We start from the raw sequence: 15791 nt of genomic DNA on the forward strand, positions 1-15791 counted from the left end.
ACCCGCCATAGTAGAGTGAAGCAGGTCTTTCCTTCTAGAAGGTGGCTGTCCTGTCTTGTCTTCCAAGACTGGAAGCTGGCGGCTTGGATCCTTGTCGCACCTCTGCCTTTGCTTAAGCCTGTACTTGGGTAAGGGAGGGAGGTTGGACGAACCTTGCCTGGTGGGCTCGGATGGACCACGACTTGAATCGCAGCATGGGAGTGAAGACACTTGCGGGTATAGCCTCTGTCTCTGGGACAGCGGTGGCCTCCACAGAGGATGGGCTGGCTCACTGGCCACACTGCCATGGCACCCTAAGGGAGGGGTAACATCTGACCGAGCCCCCCACCCCCCCAAGGAGAGTTGAAAGTGCTAGACAGGCGTCATCCCCCTACCCGCCTCAGTAGCCCCAGTCAACATCGTGGGGACAATACCAGGCCTAGGAAGCAGAAGACTTTGGATTCCTTCTGAGAGTTATGTGACCTTGGGAAAGTCACTTTCCTCTGAGTCCCTCATTTTCCTTTCCTTTAAAATGTTAATCGTTCCTACTCTATGAGGATCGAATGAGTTAACACGTACAATAGTGCTTAGGACAAATGAGTTAACATGTACAACAGTGCTTGGGACAGTGCATATGATCAGTATTTGCTGTCGTCGATGGAATTGCTTACAGACCTGGGAGAGTGTCGCTAGTACATCAGGAACTGAGGAGAAAATTGTGGTGTGGGAAAAAATGTTAAGGTTATAAACCGAGTTTCAAATATTTAACTATTTAACATTATTTTTTTTTATTTTTTAAAATATTTTATTTATTTGACAGAGATCACAAGTGGACAGAGAGGCAGGCAGAGAGAGAGGAGAAAGCAGGCTTCCCGCGGAGCAGAGAGCCCGATGTGGGGCTCCATCCCAGGACCCTGGGATCATGACCTGAGCCAAAGGCAGAGGATTTTACCCACTGAGCCACCCAGGTGCCCCATTATTTAACATTATTCAAAGGTCTGGTTATTAGTGGCTTTTAAAACAAACTAAATGCGGGGGCACTGGCTAGCTCAGTGAGTACAGCACGTGACTTGGCCTCAGGGCCATTAAGTTTGAGCCCCATGTTGGGCATAGAAATCACTTAAAAATAAAATCTTTAAAAAAAATTTTTTAGGGGCACCTGGGTGGCTCAGCGGGTTAAACATCTGCCTTTGGCTTAGGCCATGATCTCAGAGTCCTGAGTTGGGGCTCCGTGCCCAGCACAGGGTTCTGCTTCTTCCTCTGACCCTCCCCCCAACTCATGCGCATGCACGAGCTCTCTCTCAAATAAAATCTCTAAAAAAAAATTATTAAAAACGAACTAGATGCAGAAAAGAAAATAATAAGATTAGGGGTTTTTATGTATAACTTGATTGCATTGAATAATTTTATAGTAGTCACAGATAGTCTTGTGACTACTATATGTAGTAGTACTATGTCACAGAAGCCACTGCAAAGGCCACCCTAAAACTGATGTTCAGATTACAAGGTTATTGAGGGGAAATACAGCATTTTGAGTATTTCCCCTGGTGAAATTATTACAGTATTATAGTATTATGAGATAGCGAATGGGGGTGGTGGTAGGAGCAGTGGTTTTCTTACACTGGGCCTTAAGAAAGTTGTCTCAGAGGAGGTGATATTTGAGCTCATCAAGGATGACAAGGAGTCAGCTCTGTGCCTCTGAGGAAAGAACATTCCAGAGGTCCTAGGTTGGCCTGAGGCACAGCAGGGCCACAGCAGCTAGAAACATGAAGAGTGAGGTTGGGAGGTACATAGGGCCAGGGAATGAGGATGAGCTGAAAAGTCTTTGGAGGGTTTTAAGCAGAGGAGTGGTGTGATCTAATTTACCTGATAGGGATAGAGTTGACACTGTCTCTGACAAGAAAGCAGACAAAAATCAAACAGCATTTTGGGTACTTTGTTAGAAGCTAGGGCCATGGGAAGTGCAGGAATTTAGCCAACATTAGAGCTAGGCTTAACTGTAGGTCCTTAGCATGTGCAGTTCATCTGAAACTTACCAAAAGATTTGTCTACTTTCTGCTTTTTTCTCTACCCCCTTTCCAGGGAACAATATGAAACAACTGTGCACTGATTTCAGCTCTCAGATTACTAAACCTTCCCCAGTTTTGGAGCTATTACTTTGGGGGTGGGGGGTTGCTAAGGAGCAGAGAGGATTCTGCTTGCAAGTACTTTTTCCATGGGCGGGGGAAGTTATTCTGACCCATTTTATTTCTCCCAGGGAAGAAACAAGTGATATGAAATATATTGATGTAAAATCCTGGCAGTTCAACAGAAGGTTGTTCTTGAGTAGCAACATTTTTAAACAAGTAAGGAGCATGCTTCTGAATAGGGCGCCTTTCTTCCGAGATACATTGCAGCTGTTGCAAGCTGCATTTATTGCAAAGTATGAAATGTATCTTTCTGTGAAGGGAACACCAAGACTTTGGTAACTTAGTGATGATGTAGGGGAGGGTAAGATATTGTTGGGAAAGGGTAGGTGGTGGAACCAGGTAATGGAGGTGGTGGAGATAGGCCATCACTTTAATGCTCTGTCCATCTAACATGGTAACCATGGGGTACCAGGAGCCGCTCACTACTCAACCACTCTTCTAGATGGAGTCGTAGGTAAGGCTCAACAGTACTTTTTTCTTCTAAGGCGTCTTGGCCCTGCCCACGCCATCTCAGTAGGCATCAGGGCCCACTCCCCTTTCTTCTCATCACTGGTCTGTCCTGGCCAGAGACATCTGCCCGCCAGGTAGGAGCTGACAGAGATCGTCGGCGGTCCAGCCTCGGTGATGCAGCTGCAGAACAGATGATCAGGCCGACCATCTCGGAGCAGAACATCAGGGCTTTCCTTTGCATACAGGGACTCCTCTGTCTCCAGCCTGCTTGCCTCCTCCCCTTTTCGACTGGTTAAAAACGAGCCGAGGAAGGAAGGAGGGGGGAAACCCGCCCGGACTGCCACATTCAGTTCAGGGATGGACTCTGCCTGGGCCCGACCGCCGCCTGCTAAGGGAGCTCCTCGGGTGCCCGCCGCCCTGCCGCAGCCCCCGCCGTCCCTTCCCTACCCTTCCCAGACCTGGCTCCTACGCGCCTATTTAGGGCAGAAGGAGCCCCAAGACTGCCGGCACCTGCGGCCTCTCCAGCCATGCGGGCGGCCCCGCCCCCCAGGCGGAGGTTTAAAGGGCCGAGCGGGTCCGACCGGACGTAACGCCCCTCCCCGCTCCCGCCGCTCGCCCAGGCCGCACCCACTTGGGGGCGGCGCGCCCGGACCTATTTCTCCCGCGGCGGGCGCGGCCGCTTTAAGCGGGGGCGGGACTGCACGGCGGTGGCTGCGGCGGCGGCGGCGAGGGCTTCGCTGGGGGTCGCGGGCTGGGTCTGCAGGAGGCCCGCCGCCGAGCTTAGGGTAAGCGCGGGCCGGCGCGAGAGGGCGGCGGAACGGCCCCGGGAGGCGCGCGTGGAGGCCCGGGCCGGTGCGGCGGGTCCCCAGCGTGGGGAGGCCTCTGCGGCGCGGCGGCTCCGCGCAGCGACAGTGGTAGGCTCCTTGCGCCCGCTCCACCCGGCCATCCCCTCCCGGTACCCACCGGTGCCCAGCCCGGCAGGCCGAAGCCGGCGGCCGCCCTGTAGCCTCCCGCTGCTTGGGCGCGCTGAGGAGCTCCGGGAGGCGGAGGGCTCGCGGCGCGAGAATTGGCCCTCGGCGCTCGCCGTACCGCGGCCTGGAGGGCGGACGCTGGGTGTCCGGAGACGGCGACAAAAGGAGGGAAACGGCGAGCCGTTTGAGACCTGGGAGAGAGAGTGTGGGTTTGGGGCCCCGTACCCCCAGAAGTGTCCCCTGGCCAGCCTGGCACCCCCCGGCCTCCACGCAGGCCCCTGGCTGGTCCGGCCCGGCGCGGAGAGCGAAGGTAGCGGCCAAGACAGCGCCCCCTCTGGCCCGGCGGCGCTGCCTCAGGCTCGGCGCGGTGGGGCGGGGCGGCGGGGCCGTTTGTCCGTCCGTGCGCGGGCGCGGCGCCGGCCTTTCCACCTGGGCCGGGACGAGGGGGCTCGACGGAGGCCAGGCCCTGGGCCCCCGGCGTCTTCGAGCCGCTCGCCCACGGACAGGCGCGATGGACCGTTTTCCCTTCTCAGGCCCACGCCTCCCCCCCCAACCCCCCCACGGCCCGGCAGGAACGCGGGGCCTGGCCTTTTGGGGCCCCGGGAAATGCAAGAGTGAACTGACTTCGGTGAAAGAGGGGGTTCAAGCTTTTAAGGAGTTTGGGCACAACCACAAGTTTCGTAGGCACGGAGAGGCCCTGACCCTGCTCTTGGGTCCCCAGGGATGGGGTGGGGGTGGGGGTGCATTCGTGTTTGGCGGAGGGCGTGCGTCCTCAAAGAGGAAGCAGTCGTCGGGTCATCCAGCGGGGCTGACAGGGTGCCTCTCTTCAGTCTCGGAGAGTTTTCCTGCTCTGAGTCGGAGGAGGGCGAGAGAGCAGCGGTTGGCGTCTTCTCTGCATGGGAGACGTGCTTTTGGTGTCTCGAAGAGAGTGGCCCGAAGAGGCTGCGTGGAGTCAGGGTGTCCCCGTCACTTGGGAACAGAAGTGTGAGCCGCTAAGGGAGGGCTTCCTGTAGGGAGGGCTTTTGAAAGGCCTGCAGAAAAGGAGGAGAAAATGAAGTCATGAAGCTGCCTTTTGATGCCGAGTGGAATTAAACGGTTATATATACAAGGAGGATGTGTAAAAGTATCTCAAGATACTTTTGTGAGCTCTTAAAGCAGAAACCAGGTCTCCCTCTATGCAGGTGTGAGCCGGGAGAGGTGGTTCTTCCAGTGTAGTCCTCAGCAACTTGAAGCATTCATTCATTCATTCATTCAGGCAGCATTTCCTAAGTGCCTACGTTGTGCTAGCTGCAAGCAAAATCTACAGCTTCCCCGGGCCCGGTCACTGAACCAGTTTCTGGGTAGTGCTTGGAGGTTCACCTTTGGCATCTGGTGATCTTAATGCACACTGAAGTGTGAAAACCAGTCACCTGTAGAGGTTGCCCAATCCAGTCAGCTGCCCTTTTGTTGTTGTTGTTCTAAGATATTTATTTTTATTTTTGAAAGATTTTATTATTTGACAGTGAGAGATCACAAGTAGGCAGGGAGGCAGAGAGGCAGGCAGGGGGTGGGGGCGTGGGGAGCAGGATCCCTGCTGAGCAGAGAGCCTGATGCGGGGCTTGATCCCCAGACCCTGAGATCATGACCTGAGCCAAAGGCAGAGGCTTCACCCACTGAGCCACCCACGCACCCCAAGATTTTTATTTTTAAGCAATCTCTACACCCAATGTGGGGCTTGATCTTACAACCCCAAGACCAAGAGTTGCATGTTCCACAGATTGAGCCTGTCAGGTACCCCTCAGCTACCCCTTTTTTTTTGGCCCACGAGCTAAGAATTTTTACGTTTTTAAATGGTTGAGAAAAGTTGAAAAAAAAAAAAAGTAGTGTTTCATGGCATTTAAGAATTATATGACATTCAATTGCTTCTCGGCCTTTTGGCTAAGATCAAGTGAAGAATTACATGACATTCAAATTTCGGTGTTCCTAAATACAGTTTTATGGATCATAGCCATGCTCTTCCATTTATGTGGTCCACGGCTGTTTTCTGGCTGTAACAGAGCTGAGTAGTTTTGATAGAGACCACAAAGTCTGAAATATTTACTGTCTGGCTTACAGAGAGGTTGCCCACCCCTGGCCTAGGGAAAGAAGGATAAACAGTTAAGGGAGAGAAAAGACTCTGTTTATAAAAATCATGTTTGGAAATTAATAGGAAAAATGGATGCAAGTAAATTTTATTTTCAAAAAAGCAGAGGGAATAGTACTGTGGGTTAATTAAAAAGTAGTTAGCTTAATACAGCCATTTAGATATGATTTTCATAACAATGGTGAGCCTGTGCCTTCAATAAGTTGGCTAACCATATGCTTCTTTTCATAGGCTGGGTGACCTCATGGGCCTGATACTTTTCTCTTGAGAAACAAACCAACTCAAAAGAAAAATGGCATTTGTTGCAACACAGGGGGCCACGGTGGTTGACCAAACCACTCTGATGAAAAAATACCTTCAGTTTGTGGCAGCTCTCACAGATGTAAATACACGTGAGTTGATCCTTCTTGTCATTAAGAAATGCTTTATCGTGACTCATTCATCTCAATTCAGATGATGTACACATTGAGATGAACAGATATTCTTACCCTAAATTTCCCATTCTCTGCCTTGTGGAGAAGCAAAGTGATGTACATTACTACCTGGAGCCCCAAAGAGGCACGTGTGTGTGTGTGTGTGTGTGTATGCGTGTGTGTATCCTTGTCTGTGCATGCACACGTACATCTGAGAGTGTGAATGTGTGTGACTGGTTGTAGGGAAACTAGTTATGTGCCTTCTGTTGGACTGTGACAGTGAAACTGATAAGATCTGATTGCTTCTCTTAAGTTGTTAAATCCATTAATTTTGTGAAGATCCTTAATGTAATTTCGATTACCTGACGACTTGTTCTATTATCATTCACAGCTGATGAAACAAAGTTAAAAATGATGCAAGAAGTGAGTGAAAATTTTGAGGTATGAGCTTAATGTATATATTTTTTAATTACGAGGTAAATATTTATGGGAAGTTGCCAGTCGCTTCTTTGTCAGTCTTACTAGTGAGTCAAAAATCATTCTGTTAATGTGATTTATGTTATTTCAGAACTGAAATTTGATGTGTGCATGGTGTTGTCCAGCTTCTTCACAGCAGTGACTGTAAACTTCAAATGATGTTGAGGGATGTTGCTTTGGTTTTGGTGGTTAAACTTTTTTCCATCTTGAGAGGCATAAACTTTCAGGATGCCTTCAGACTTACATTGTAGATTCATTACTTGAGGGGTGTTACTGTGGACTGAGAGCACTTGCGTGACCTTGACCAGTTCCTCTTTCCGAGCCTCATGTTCCACGATTTCCCAGCGGTCCTTGGGCTCTGTTCACTTTTCTTCAGTCTTCCCTTTGTTCTCTGGATCGGATGATTTCCATTATCTGCCCTCAGGTTTACTGTTTCTGTATCTTCTCCAGTTGGCTGAGAGGCTGTAAAGTTTCAATTTACTTTTTATATGTTTTTGTTTCAGTTCTGGTACTTTTAGTTTTAGAGTTTCCATTTGGTTCTTTCAGATTTCCCTTCTTCAAGAGATTATCATCATGTACCAACATCGTCTTGTTGTTGTTATTATTCTTGGACTGTTTTATAATGACTGCGTTAAGTCTTTGATAAATCCAACATTTGGGCTAGATGAGGGTTAGTTTCTACTGACTATGGGTCACATTATCCTGTTTCTTGCATTGTCTAGTAGTTTTTGATAATATGGCAAATACTAAATGTGAAGTATAGGGACTCTGGATTCTGTTACCTTCCTCTGAAGAGTACTGATATTTTGATTGTGATAGGCAGTTCAGTTCCTAGCTGATGTCCTCGGACACGTGTAGGCTTGACTTTATGCTGTGGCATAAGAGGATCTGTGGAAAGCTAAGGTGTTCACCAGATCTCTCTAACTTGGCGGGATTCAGCCTCCAAACTCCAGCTCCGCATGGATACCATCAGAGGTTGATTTTAGGCTTGGCTTGTTTTGGAGGTCTAGAATAGGTCTTCTAGGGTGTGGTCTTCCTCAGCTAGATGTCTGGGGTGGTTTGTTTTTTTGTTTGTTTGTTTTTCGTTTTTGTTTCTTTAAAAGATTTTATTTGATAGAGAGCTCAAGTAGGCAGAGCAGCAGGGGGAGGGAGAGGGCCGAGCAGGGAGCCCAATTCGGGGCTTCATCCTAGGACCCTGGGATCATGACCTGAGCCAAAGGCAGCCCCTTAACTGACTGAGCCACCCAGGTGCCCTTAGATGTCTGGGGTGTTAAGAGGTGTTAGGAGCGTGTTTGCACTGTGTCCAGGCTGGAACCCCATCATCCTACAACATTGCTGGGCCTCTTACACCTCTTCAGATCTCTCAGTCCCAAAGCTGTCAACTGTCTGGTAAGGTTCAGGTGGTCTTACTTCATCTTAGTTACACGTGCAGTCCAGTCCTCATTCAAGGTCTCAGAGAAGACCATTGCCCATAGTTCGGTTTCTCTGGGGCTCTTCTTTGCAGATTCCGGCCACCTGGGCTGCTTGGAACTCTCATTAGCTCCTCACTTTGGCAGGGCTCGCTGCTGAGCCCCAGTCAGGACGTCCGGAGGGACGCAGGCGGAGAGCCACGGTGGCCATATAAGCTCCCCTTCTGGAGACTGTGGTCTGGCCCTGCTTCTTGTTCAGCATCTGAAAACCATTCTCCGTTTTGTTTTTGGGGTTTTTTTTTTTTGTCCAACTTTATGGTTAGTTCTGTGCTGTTAGTTTCATAGGCAGGAGAAAAGGTAACATTTCTTATTTTTGATGTGGGGATAATAAAACATTTCTCAGTTAATGTGATTAAGAATAGCAGATAAAATGTTTTTAGCTTTTGGCTTGGTCATTTGAATTACAAAGGATCAAATAAATGCTAGTGGGAATGAATCAGGGCCCTACTCTGTAGCACTGGATAACATTTCCGTTCCGTGGGAGGTTTTTTTGGTGGTTTTATTTTAAGTAGACAGTTTTTAAGGGCTTGTTGCCTTGAACTGAGCTGGGGAAAAAAAATCCTGAGATATTTCAAGATTGAGCTAAAGAGCTTTCTCTTCTGCCCAAGCTGCTAACGCAAGCTGTTAAAAAACAACAACAACAAAAAAAAACACACCAAAAAACAAAAAAGCCAAAAAAAAAAAAAAAAAAGCTGGGAGGGAGGAGGTGATAGGCGTGCCTTCTGCATTTTTGGAAGAACTGCTAAGTGAGAACCATAGCCTCAGCGGCTTTGAGAGGATGAAGTCATGGGGAGCTGGTGAACCCACAGAAAGGAGCGCTTGTTTGAGGCCTCTGCGTGTGGGCTTGGGGCTGTCTGCTCTAAGTGTCCCGCCCCTTTCTCTCCTGTCTGGCAGTTAGCTAGTTAATTTCTGACTTTGGTCACAGACACATTGATTAAATTTACAGAACTAAAAGGCAGTGAAGCAGTCCATGTACTTGGGGCTTTCGAAAATTGTGACTTTGGAAATCTGTTTGATAGAAACATTGGTCTTCCATGAAATTCAGATGACTAAGCCCTTGAAAGAATTAAATACTAGAATGACCCGCAGTAGGTAATTCTAAATTACCACCATTGCTGCCCCCAGAATATTAGAATGAGGTGAGTGAAATTAACAAAAGAAAAATCCCAGTGCTTTCAGGAGTCTTAAATACATTTCACTAAGCATTTAGGAATAAATTTGTGGGCTAAGTAAAGGTTCTATGGGCCCTCTTTCAGGACTGGAAATAAAGGAACCTTCAGGTTAGAATTCACATGAAAAGTTCATTTGGATCAAAAAGATGGGGGCTGAGTTGAAATCCTGGCAGAATAACCAGGCAGCTTGCTGAATGAATCTTTTTTTTATCAGAGGAACTTGAAACTGTTTTGGAACCTATGGAAGCAGCAGTTGGTATGGACTCAAGTGCTGATGAACTTGATTTTTTGGTGACTGTGATAACATTCCAGTGGGAATCTTCTTGTTCCTTAAGTCCTTGAATGTGGGTATTTTGTATTCCCAGCCTGTTTGGGGAGAGGCTGGGAGGTACCTGAGGGCTGTTCCCACCAGTGTTCGGTGTGAATGGAGCCCTGGGTTGGACCTGGGAGCCTAGTGCTCAGGCCCACCTTCTAAGAATTCCACTACTTTCTTTCTTGGCTCCTGTGGCAACACTTTTTTGGTTTTCGTCTATACCTTCTCTTCCTTCATAGACTCCTCTTCCAAGATTACTTTATAATGGTAGAAAACCCCATATCTCTATCTGCAGCCCAGATCCATGTCTGGAGTTTCAGACACTTGTATTTAATTAACTGCCCAGCTGCCTCCCTCAGGGGCCTGTCAGGCCCGTGATGGTAAGAGCCGAACCCCTTGCTCTCGGGCTCCCACCTCCTGCAGGGCTCAGCTAGTTTACGTGCCTTTTACGTCCATGCTTTCTCATAATTTTGTGCCTTTGCATAGGCTTTTCTTAGAACCTTCTCTGCCCTTGGTTCCATCCAGCACTTCGTGTTCCCTTAGTTGCCAGTATTTCCTCCATCATAATTCTGTATTGTTCTTTTTTTTATCTGTTTTCCCAGCACATGACTGCCTCCCCCATCTGGGAGGGCATGAATTGTATCAACTCTCTTTTCTTGGTCTCTCTCTCTCTCTTTTTTAAAAAAAATATTTATTTTTAGAGCACGTGCACATGGGCTAGCAGGAGTTGGGGGAGGGACAAAAGGAAAGAAGAGATTCCTAAGCAGACTCCCCACTGAGCACAGAGCCTGATGTGGGGCTCTCGATCTCACGACCCGGAGATCTTGACCTGAACCGAAGCCAAGAGTTAGACCCTCACCCGACGGAGCCACCCGGGTGCCCTCTTTTTTCTTCGTCTTATCACCACTGAGCACATGATAGAGCCTCAGTGACTGTTGAGTGAGCAAGTGAGGCCTTAAAAGGAGAAAGGATTTGGCTGTTAAAGACACTCCATTTCCAACCACTTCTAAAGCCTGTGGACTGACACTCAGCAAGTTTTATGACCTCTCTGAGCCTCTTTATCCGTGATATGGAGATAATACTTCCCCTTGGGCTCCCGAGGACTGAGTGAGAAAGAGTAAGAAAACACAGCTCAGTATTTAGCACACGGGGGCTCTGGTAATAACGCCGGATGATATTAATGACCATTTACCGTAGAGCATTTAGTGTGTCCTAAATTAACTCACATAATCTCTGTCATTCCGTAAGGCGGGAAATGCTAGGACAGTCAACAGATGGGGGTGTGGTCACTGTCCCGGGTTCCCACTTCCTAAGCGCGATCCAGAAACTGCTTAGGACGCGTTTTACCGCGCCGTCTCCAGACTGGATGTTCATTTCCAATTCTCCTCTTAAAGTCAGTGCTGGGATTTATAATAGATGAGGTTAGATTACCATCTAATTAATATAGATCTGACCAATAAATTGGCTTTTCCGAGTAGGAAAAGGTGCCAATTTGTTTAAGCTCTTCATTTTCCACTTGAAGATGCTAAGATCTAGAAGGCAAAAGATTTTTTGGAGGGCTCAAACTTAGGTTGTGGCAGAGCCAGTCTCTAGGACAGGTGCCAGATTCCACCTTTTCCCCAGCATTAGTATGTGTACTTTGGACAGCAAATTTTAACATTCACTTTCTATCTTAAATTGTATTGTAGAAGCAGTGATCATTTTACTTAAAACTGTGTTATCACTGACGCGTCTAAAAGCATTAAAAATTGCTGTTGGCTTCGCTAACATGCTTTATGTTTTCTTGAGACTATATTGAATTTGAATACTTGAATTCAAGAATACTTGAATTTGAAAGGAAGGTATGTCCACAAACTTAATGGGGTTTTCTTTTATTTTTGCAAAATTAGAATGTGACATCATCCCCTCAGTATTCCACGTTCCTGGAACATATCATCCCTCGATTTCTCACATTTCTTCAAGATGGGGAGGTTCAGTTTCTCCAGGAGAAACCAGCCCAGGTAATCTGTTCAGAAATGTCGGGGAGCGGGGGTATGTCATACTGTAAGATCACAGGCATTTATTAATTAAAACGCCTGAGAAAATTTAGGGTTCCACTTTTTTTTTTTTTAATTTTTTATCTTTATAAGATTTTATTTATTATTTATTTGACGGACAGAGATCACAAGTAGGCAGAGAGAGAGGAAGGGAAGCAGGCTCCCCGCTGAGCAGAGAGCCCGATGCGGGGCTCGATCCCAGGACCCTGGGATCATGACCTGAGGTGAAGGCAGAGGCTTTAACCCACTGAGCCACCCAGGCGCCCCATAAATAAGTCTTTAAAAATTGCCATAATGCCAGTGAAAGTTATTGCCAAATAAAGATTGCCACATTTTTATGTCGTACCAGTGGAAGGCCCACACCTTTGACCTGCCTTTCAGTTGTCGGCTCCATCGCCCAAATCCTGAAAGCTTAGTCGGGTTGTGTAATCAATCAGTCATTGAGCCCAAGGGGGATCCAAAGATAGGACTGTAGGAAGCAAACCCTTTTGGCGGGAGACCCCAAACCAAGTTCCGTTTGTGCCAGGCTCTTTCGCCTGAAACCCCCCAGACGTTCACACGCTGGGGCCCTTCCTAACCAGGGAATAATGGGTAGTTGTGGAAGAGGGAAAGTTGGTCTTGGTTCATTTGGTGCACAGCTGTAGAAATCTTGAAAAACAGTGGTTTGTGGTACATACCAGGGATAACATTTTAGTAATTCACAGCATTATTTTTGAAGTGGGGTCTATCTTGTAGTTTGGCATTTCCCAGTGCTGGCTGCAGATAGCCGTGTACCTTACAGAGTGTGAAAGAATGACTTTGGGACTCTTGGGAGGATTTGATACTGACCTTTTTATTTTCTCTCACCAGCAACTGCGGAAGCTAGTACTTGAAATAATTCACAGAATACCAACCAATGAACATCTTCGTCCTCATACAAAAAATGTTCTGTCTGTGATGTTTCGCTTTTTAGAGGTAATCTTTGAGAATTTTATGTTACTTAGCCATATCTTGATTGTCAGTGCTTTTCCTATTGTGGAATCTTTTCACTAAAGTTCTGATTCACATGAGTAAAAATTTTCTTAATGTCTATTTTCCCCCCATTTTGCTGACCAAATTACTAAGAAGTAGTGTTAATTGAAGATGGTTTGTTTTGAGTCAGCAGGGAATTGACTACATATGGACTCCATATGGTGGAAATCTTTGGAAAGGGCTGGGTGGGTAAACTCAAGAGTTGCGAGGCTCTTTGACTTCGTGCTACTTTAGGCATAGTAGATGCTTATAAAAAGTTTCTCTGATTCTTCAGGTGAATCCGTCTCGCACCTACCTGTTACGTTAGCCTCAAAAATTGTTTTCTTGCTGTTCTTAATCACGATATGTTTAGAATTCTGTTGTGTTTCTGGGCCCCTTGGAAGAGTGAGCTTTGGAGGGGATAGAGTTGGCTTCAGATCCAGCTCTAACTCATGTTGGCTGTATCATGTTAGCCATGTGGCTTTCCTTCTCTGAGCACTAGCTTCCCATGGGTAAGATGGGGAAGACAAGCCATTCCAAGAGTGTAAAGTGTTTAGTCCGTGGTCCAATAAAAACCTACTGGGTTTTTCTGACATTTTCAAGCACTGAAGAAGTGTCATTTGGACCACCAAGACCTTCGCTCATAGCGTGACTTGCCTTAAGTGCCATTTATCATCTGTGGGAGTATTACTTTCCAAAGCTTACTGGTGGGATGCCCTTCATGTGGTCCACCAAAGACCTCAGAAGCTTCTTATCTGAGATAATTATGTTCTGTGTTCCACAGATTGAATCTAAGTTGGCTGATGTAGGGTGTGTATGCAGAAAAATGCCTGGAAGATAGTCTATAATCTTTAGATAAGATAACCTCAGAAGTATAACTCTTTTCTAAATGCTTTTTTTTAAAGACGGAAAATGAAGAGAATGTTCTTATTTGTCTAAGAATAATCATTGAGCTACACAAACAGTTCAGGCCGCCCATCACACAAGAAGTAAGTGTTTATCCGGATGGCATTTATAAAAGTGTGTCAACAGGTTTTTTTTTTTTTCCTACCGTGTGGTTTATTTGCTCTCTTAGAATTGACGGGAGATGTGCTGCATTCAAGAAAAGGGTACCCTAAGTTTGGGGGAAATTCTTTACAGGTTTCACAGTGACTTTTTTCTTGATAATGTTTACATGACAATTTGGCTGAATTTGTACATTTCTTTGAAATGTGGTAAACTACCAGACCTGCGGGGCTGTTTGGGTAATTCTGGTATTTACACATCTGGTATGCTGAAAGGCTCCAGTCATTTTATGCCCTGCAGTGGTTTAAGATGTGGGTTCTGAAGTCAGAACTGGGTTGGAATCTCAGCCTAGTAATTAGTGGGTACTAACATTGTAAGTATCTAGGCTTTTGGAGCCTTTATTGTAAAATGAGGATTCTCACAGGACATATCCTCAAAAGGTTGCTTGAAGAATTAAAAAAATTTTTTTGGAAACACATATAATTAGAATCTGTATATCCTGGCATACATACTCTCCCACAAAGTGCCTGTTTTTTATATTCATTCTCTATTGATTCGAGTTGGATGTGGAAGAGTTCATAGTGGGCAGTAACTACGTTCATATAACGAGAGTGGAGAATCTGTCAAAAATTGGGTCTTCTTTAAGGAAGTCACACAGGAGTAAAATATAAATGTAGCGAGTGTGGGAAAACCTTTGATTCTGTGTCCTGTTCTCGGTGACACCAGAGAACTCATACCCAGTTAAATATGTGGGTATGCAATAAATAGGGAAACATGCAGATTTAGTAGTATGGAAGACTTCCCATCTGGAGTCAGGATCCTTAGCAGACTTTTAGCGTATCAATAAACCCCCTGCTTTTCTAACTGCCTTTTGATTTTGCCTATCCAAAGGCCACTCAGTGATTATTGGTTGAAGTCTTGAAGATGGATGAGAAGCCTCTTATCACCCTGAAGTATTTAAACAATTAAATAACAAAAGTTAAAGTTCTTAAGAGTGATTGGTACCTGCCGTAGTAGGCACTTGCCCTAATGATGATACTTTTTTCTGTTGGGAACCTTAGTAGCCTGTTGTAGATTATTGTGAAATTAAAAGAAGATGAAGTAGAATTCTTGTCATCTGAAAAAAAAAACTAATGTCTTTATTTCTGTTCTTTTTACTATGTATATTTTCTGTATAAATGTGATAGTATTTTGTGGCTTTTTTTTGTTTCCCGAAATCCAAAAAATCATACAAGGTATGATCACATCATACAAGGATGTTTTCCAATCATGAAAAGTCCTTTATAAAGGTAGTTCTTAATGGATGTGTAATAAATTGTCTTTCTTACAATGCCCTTGTGTTTGGATAATTAAGGTATTTCGGAATTTTTATTTTAGGACTGTTGGTGAGTATCTTGTGGACCGTTCAGGTTATTTCCTGGACTGTGTTTATAAGAGCTGGGTTATCCAGTCAAAGGTGTAAATGCTTTAATGCTTCTGATAGATACTGTTAGGTCGATTTCTGGAAAGGTCTGAGCAGTTAATGCTTTTCCTGGAAGTACAGGAGAGTCTCCCTCTTATTGGACTCTCTCGCGCGTGGTATAGCAGTACTTTCATAAAGGCAAAAAGTGGCATTTATTTTAATTTTCATTCCTTTGCCCTTCCTGAATTAGAAACTTTTTCTTTTTTTGTCTGTCTGTTCATGTCCATGGCATGTTTGTATTTTGAGTCTGACATTTTTCCTGCCTGGTTTATTAGTTCTTATATAGTGAGACTATTAACATTTTTATTACTTACTATCAGCGTTTTCTGTTGATAAATATCTTCCTTACACTGTCTTTTTTAAATTTTATTTTTAGATTCATCATTTTTTGGATTTTGTGAAACAGATTTACAAGGAGCTTCCAAAAGTAGTGGTATGTTTTTAGTATTGTTTGACTCTGTTATTTATATTCACTTACTACTTCCTCATTCTGAGGGGAATTCGGAATAGTTGGGTTGAAGGAATAATGGGGGAAGGCTGGAGGCCGATTTTAGAATGAGGAGTAGTTAATGATGGTCAGAATGTAGGTTGATAAATCAGCCACTTAAAAGAAGAATTCTCCAGGCGCCTGGGTGGCTCAGTCGTTAAGCATCTGCCTTCGCCTCAGGTCATGATCACAGGGTTCTGGGATCAAGCCCCACATCAGGCTCCCTGCTTGGTGGGAGGCCCACTTCTCCCTCTCC

General features: G+C 45.8%; 1 protein-coding gene across 22 annotated transcripts in view; it reads left to right on the forward strand.

Moving 5' to 3' along the window:
• The first annotated feature begins 3246 nt into the window (after positions 1-3246).
• Positions 3247-15791, forward strand: part of TRRAP (transformation/transcription domain associated protein) — a 113065-nt gene continuing 100520 nt past the window's right edge. For 16 of the 22 annotated variants that reach the window (XM_082712679.1, XM_082712681.1, XM_082712699.1 and 13 more), the window contains exons 1-7: positions 3247-3403; positions 5943-6103; positions 6516-6565; positions 11445-11555; positions 12441-12545; positions 13487-13570; positions 15425-15481. In XM_082712679.1, coding sequence (XP_082568805.1) covers positions 6004-6103; positions 6516-6565; positions 11445-11555; positions 12441-12545; positions 13487-13570; positions 15425-15481 — 507 coding nt within the window. In that variant the 5' untranslated portion in view covers positions 3247-3403; positions 5943-6003. Of the gene's footprint in view, positions 3404-3705; positions 3900-5942; positions 6104-6515; positions 6566-11444; positions 11556-12440; positions 12546-13486; positions 13571-15424; positions 15482-15791 lie in introns of those variants that run through there. The other 6 variants (XM_082712694.1, XM_082712698.1, XM_082712683.1 and 3 more) reach the window with 3 other exon arrangements.

This window comes from Mustela nivalis, assembly GCF_964662115.1.
Source record: "Mustela nivalis genome assembly, chromosome: 19".
NCBI classification, from domain to species: domain Eukaryota; kingdom Metazoa; phylum Chordata; class Mammalia; order Carnivora; family Mustelidae; genus Mustela; species Mustela nivalis.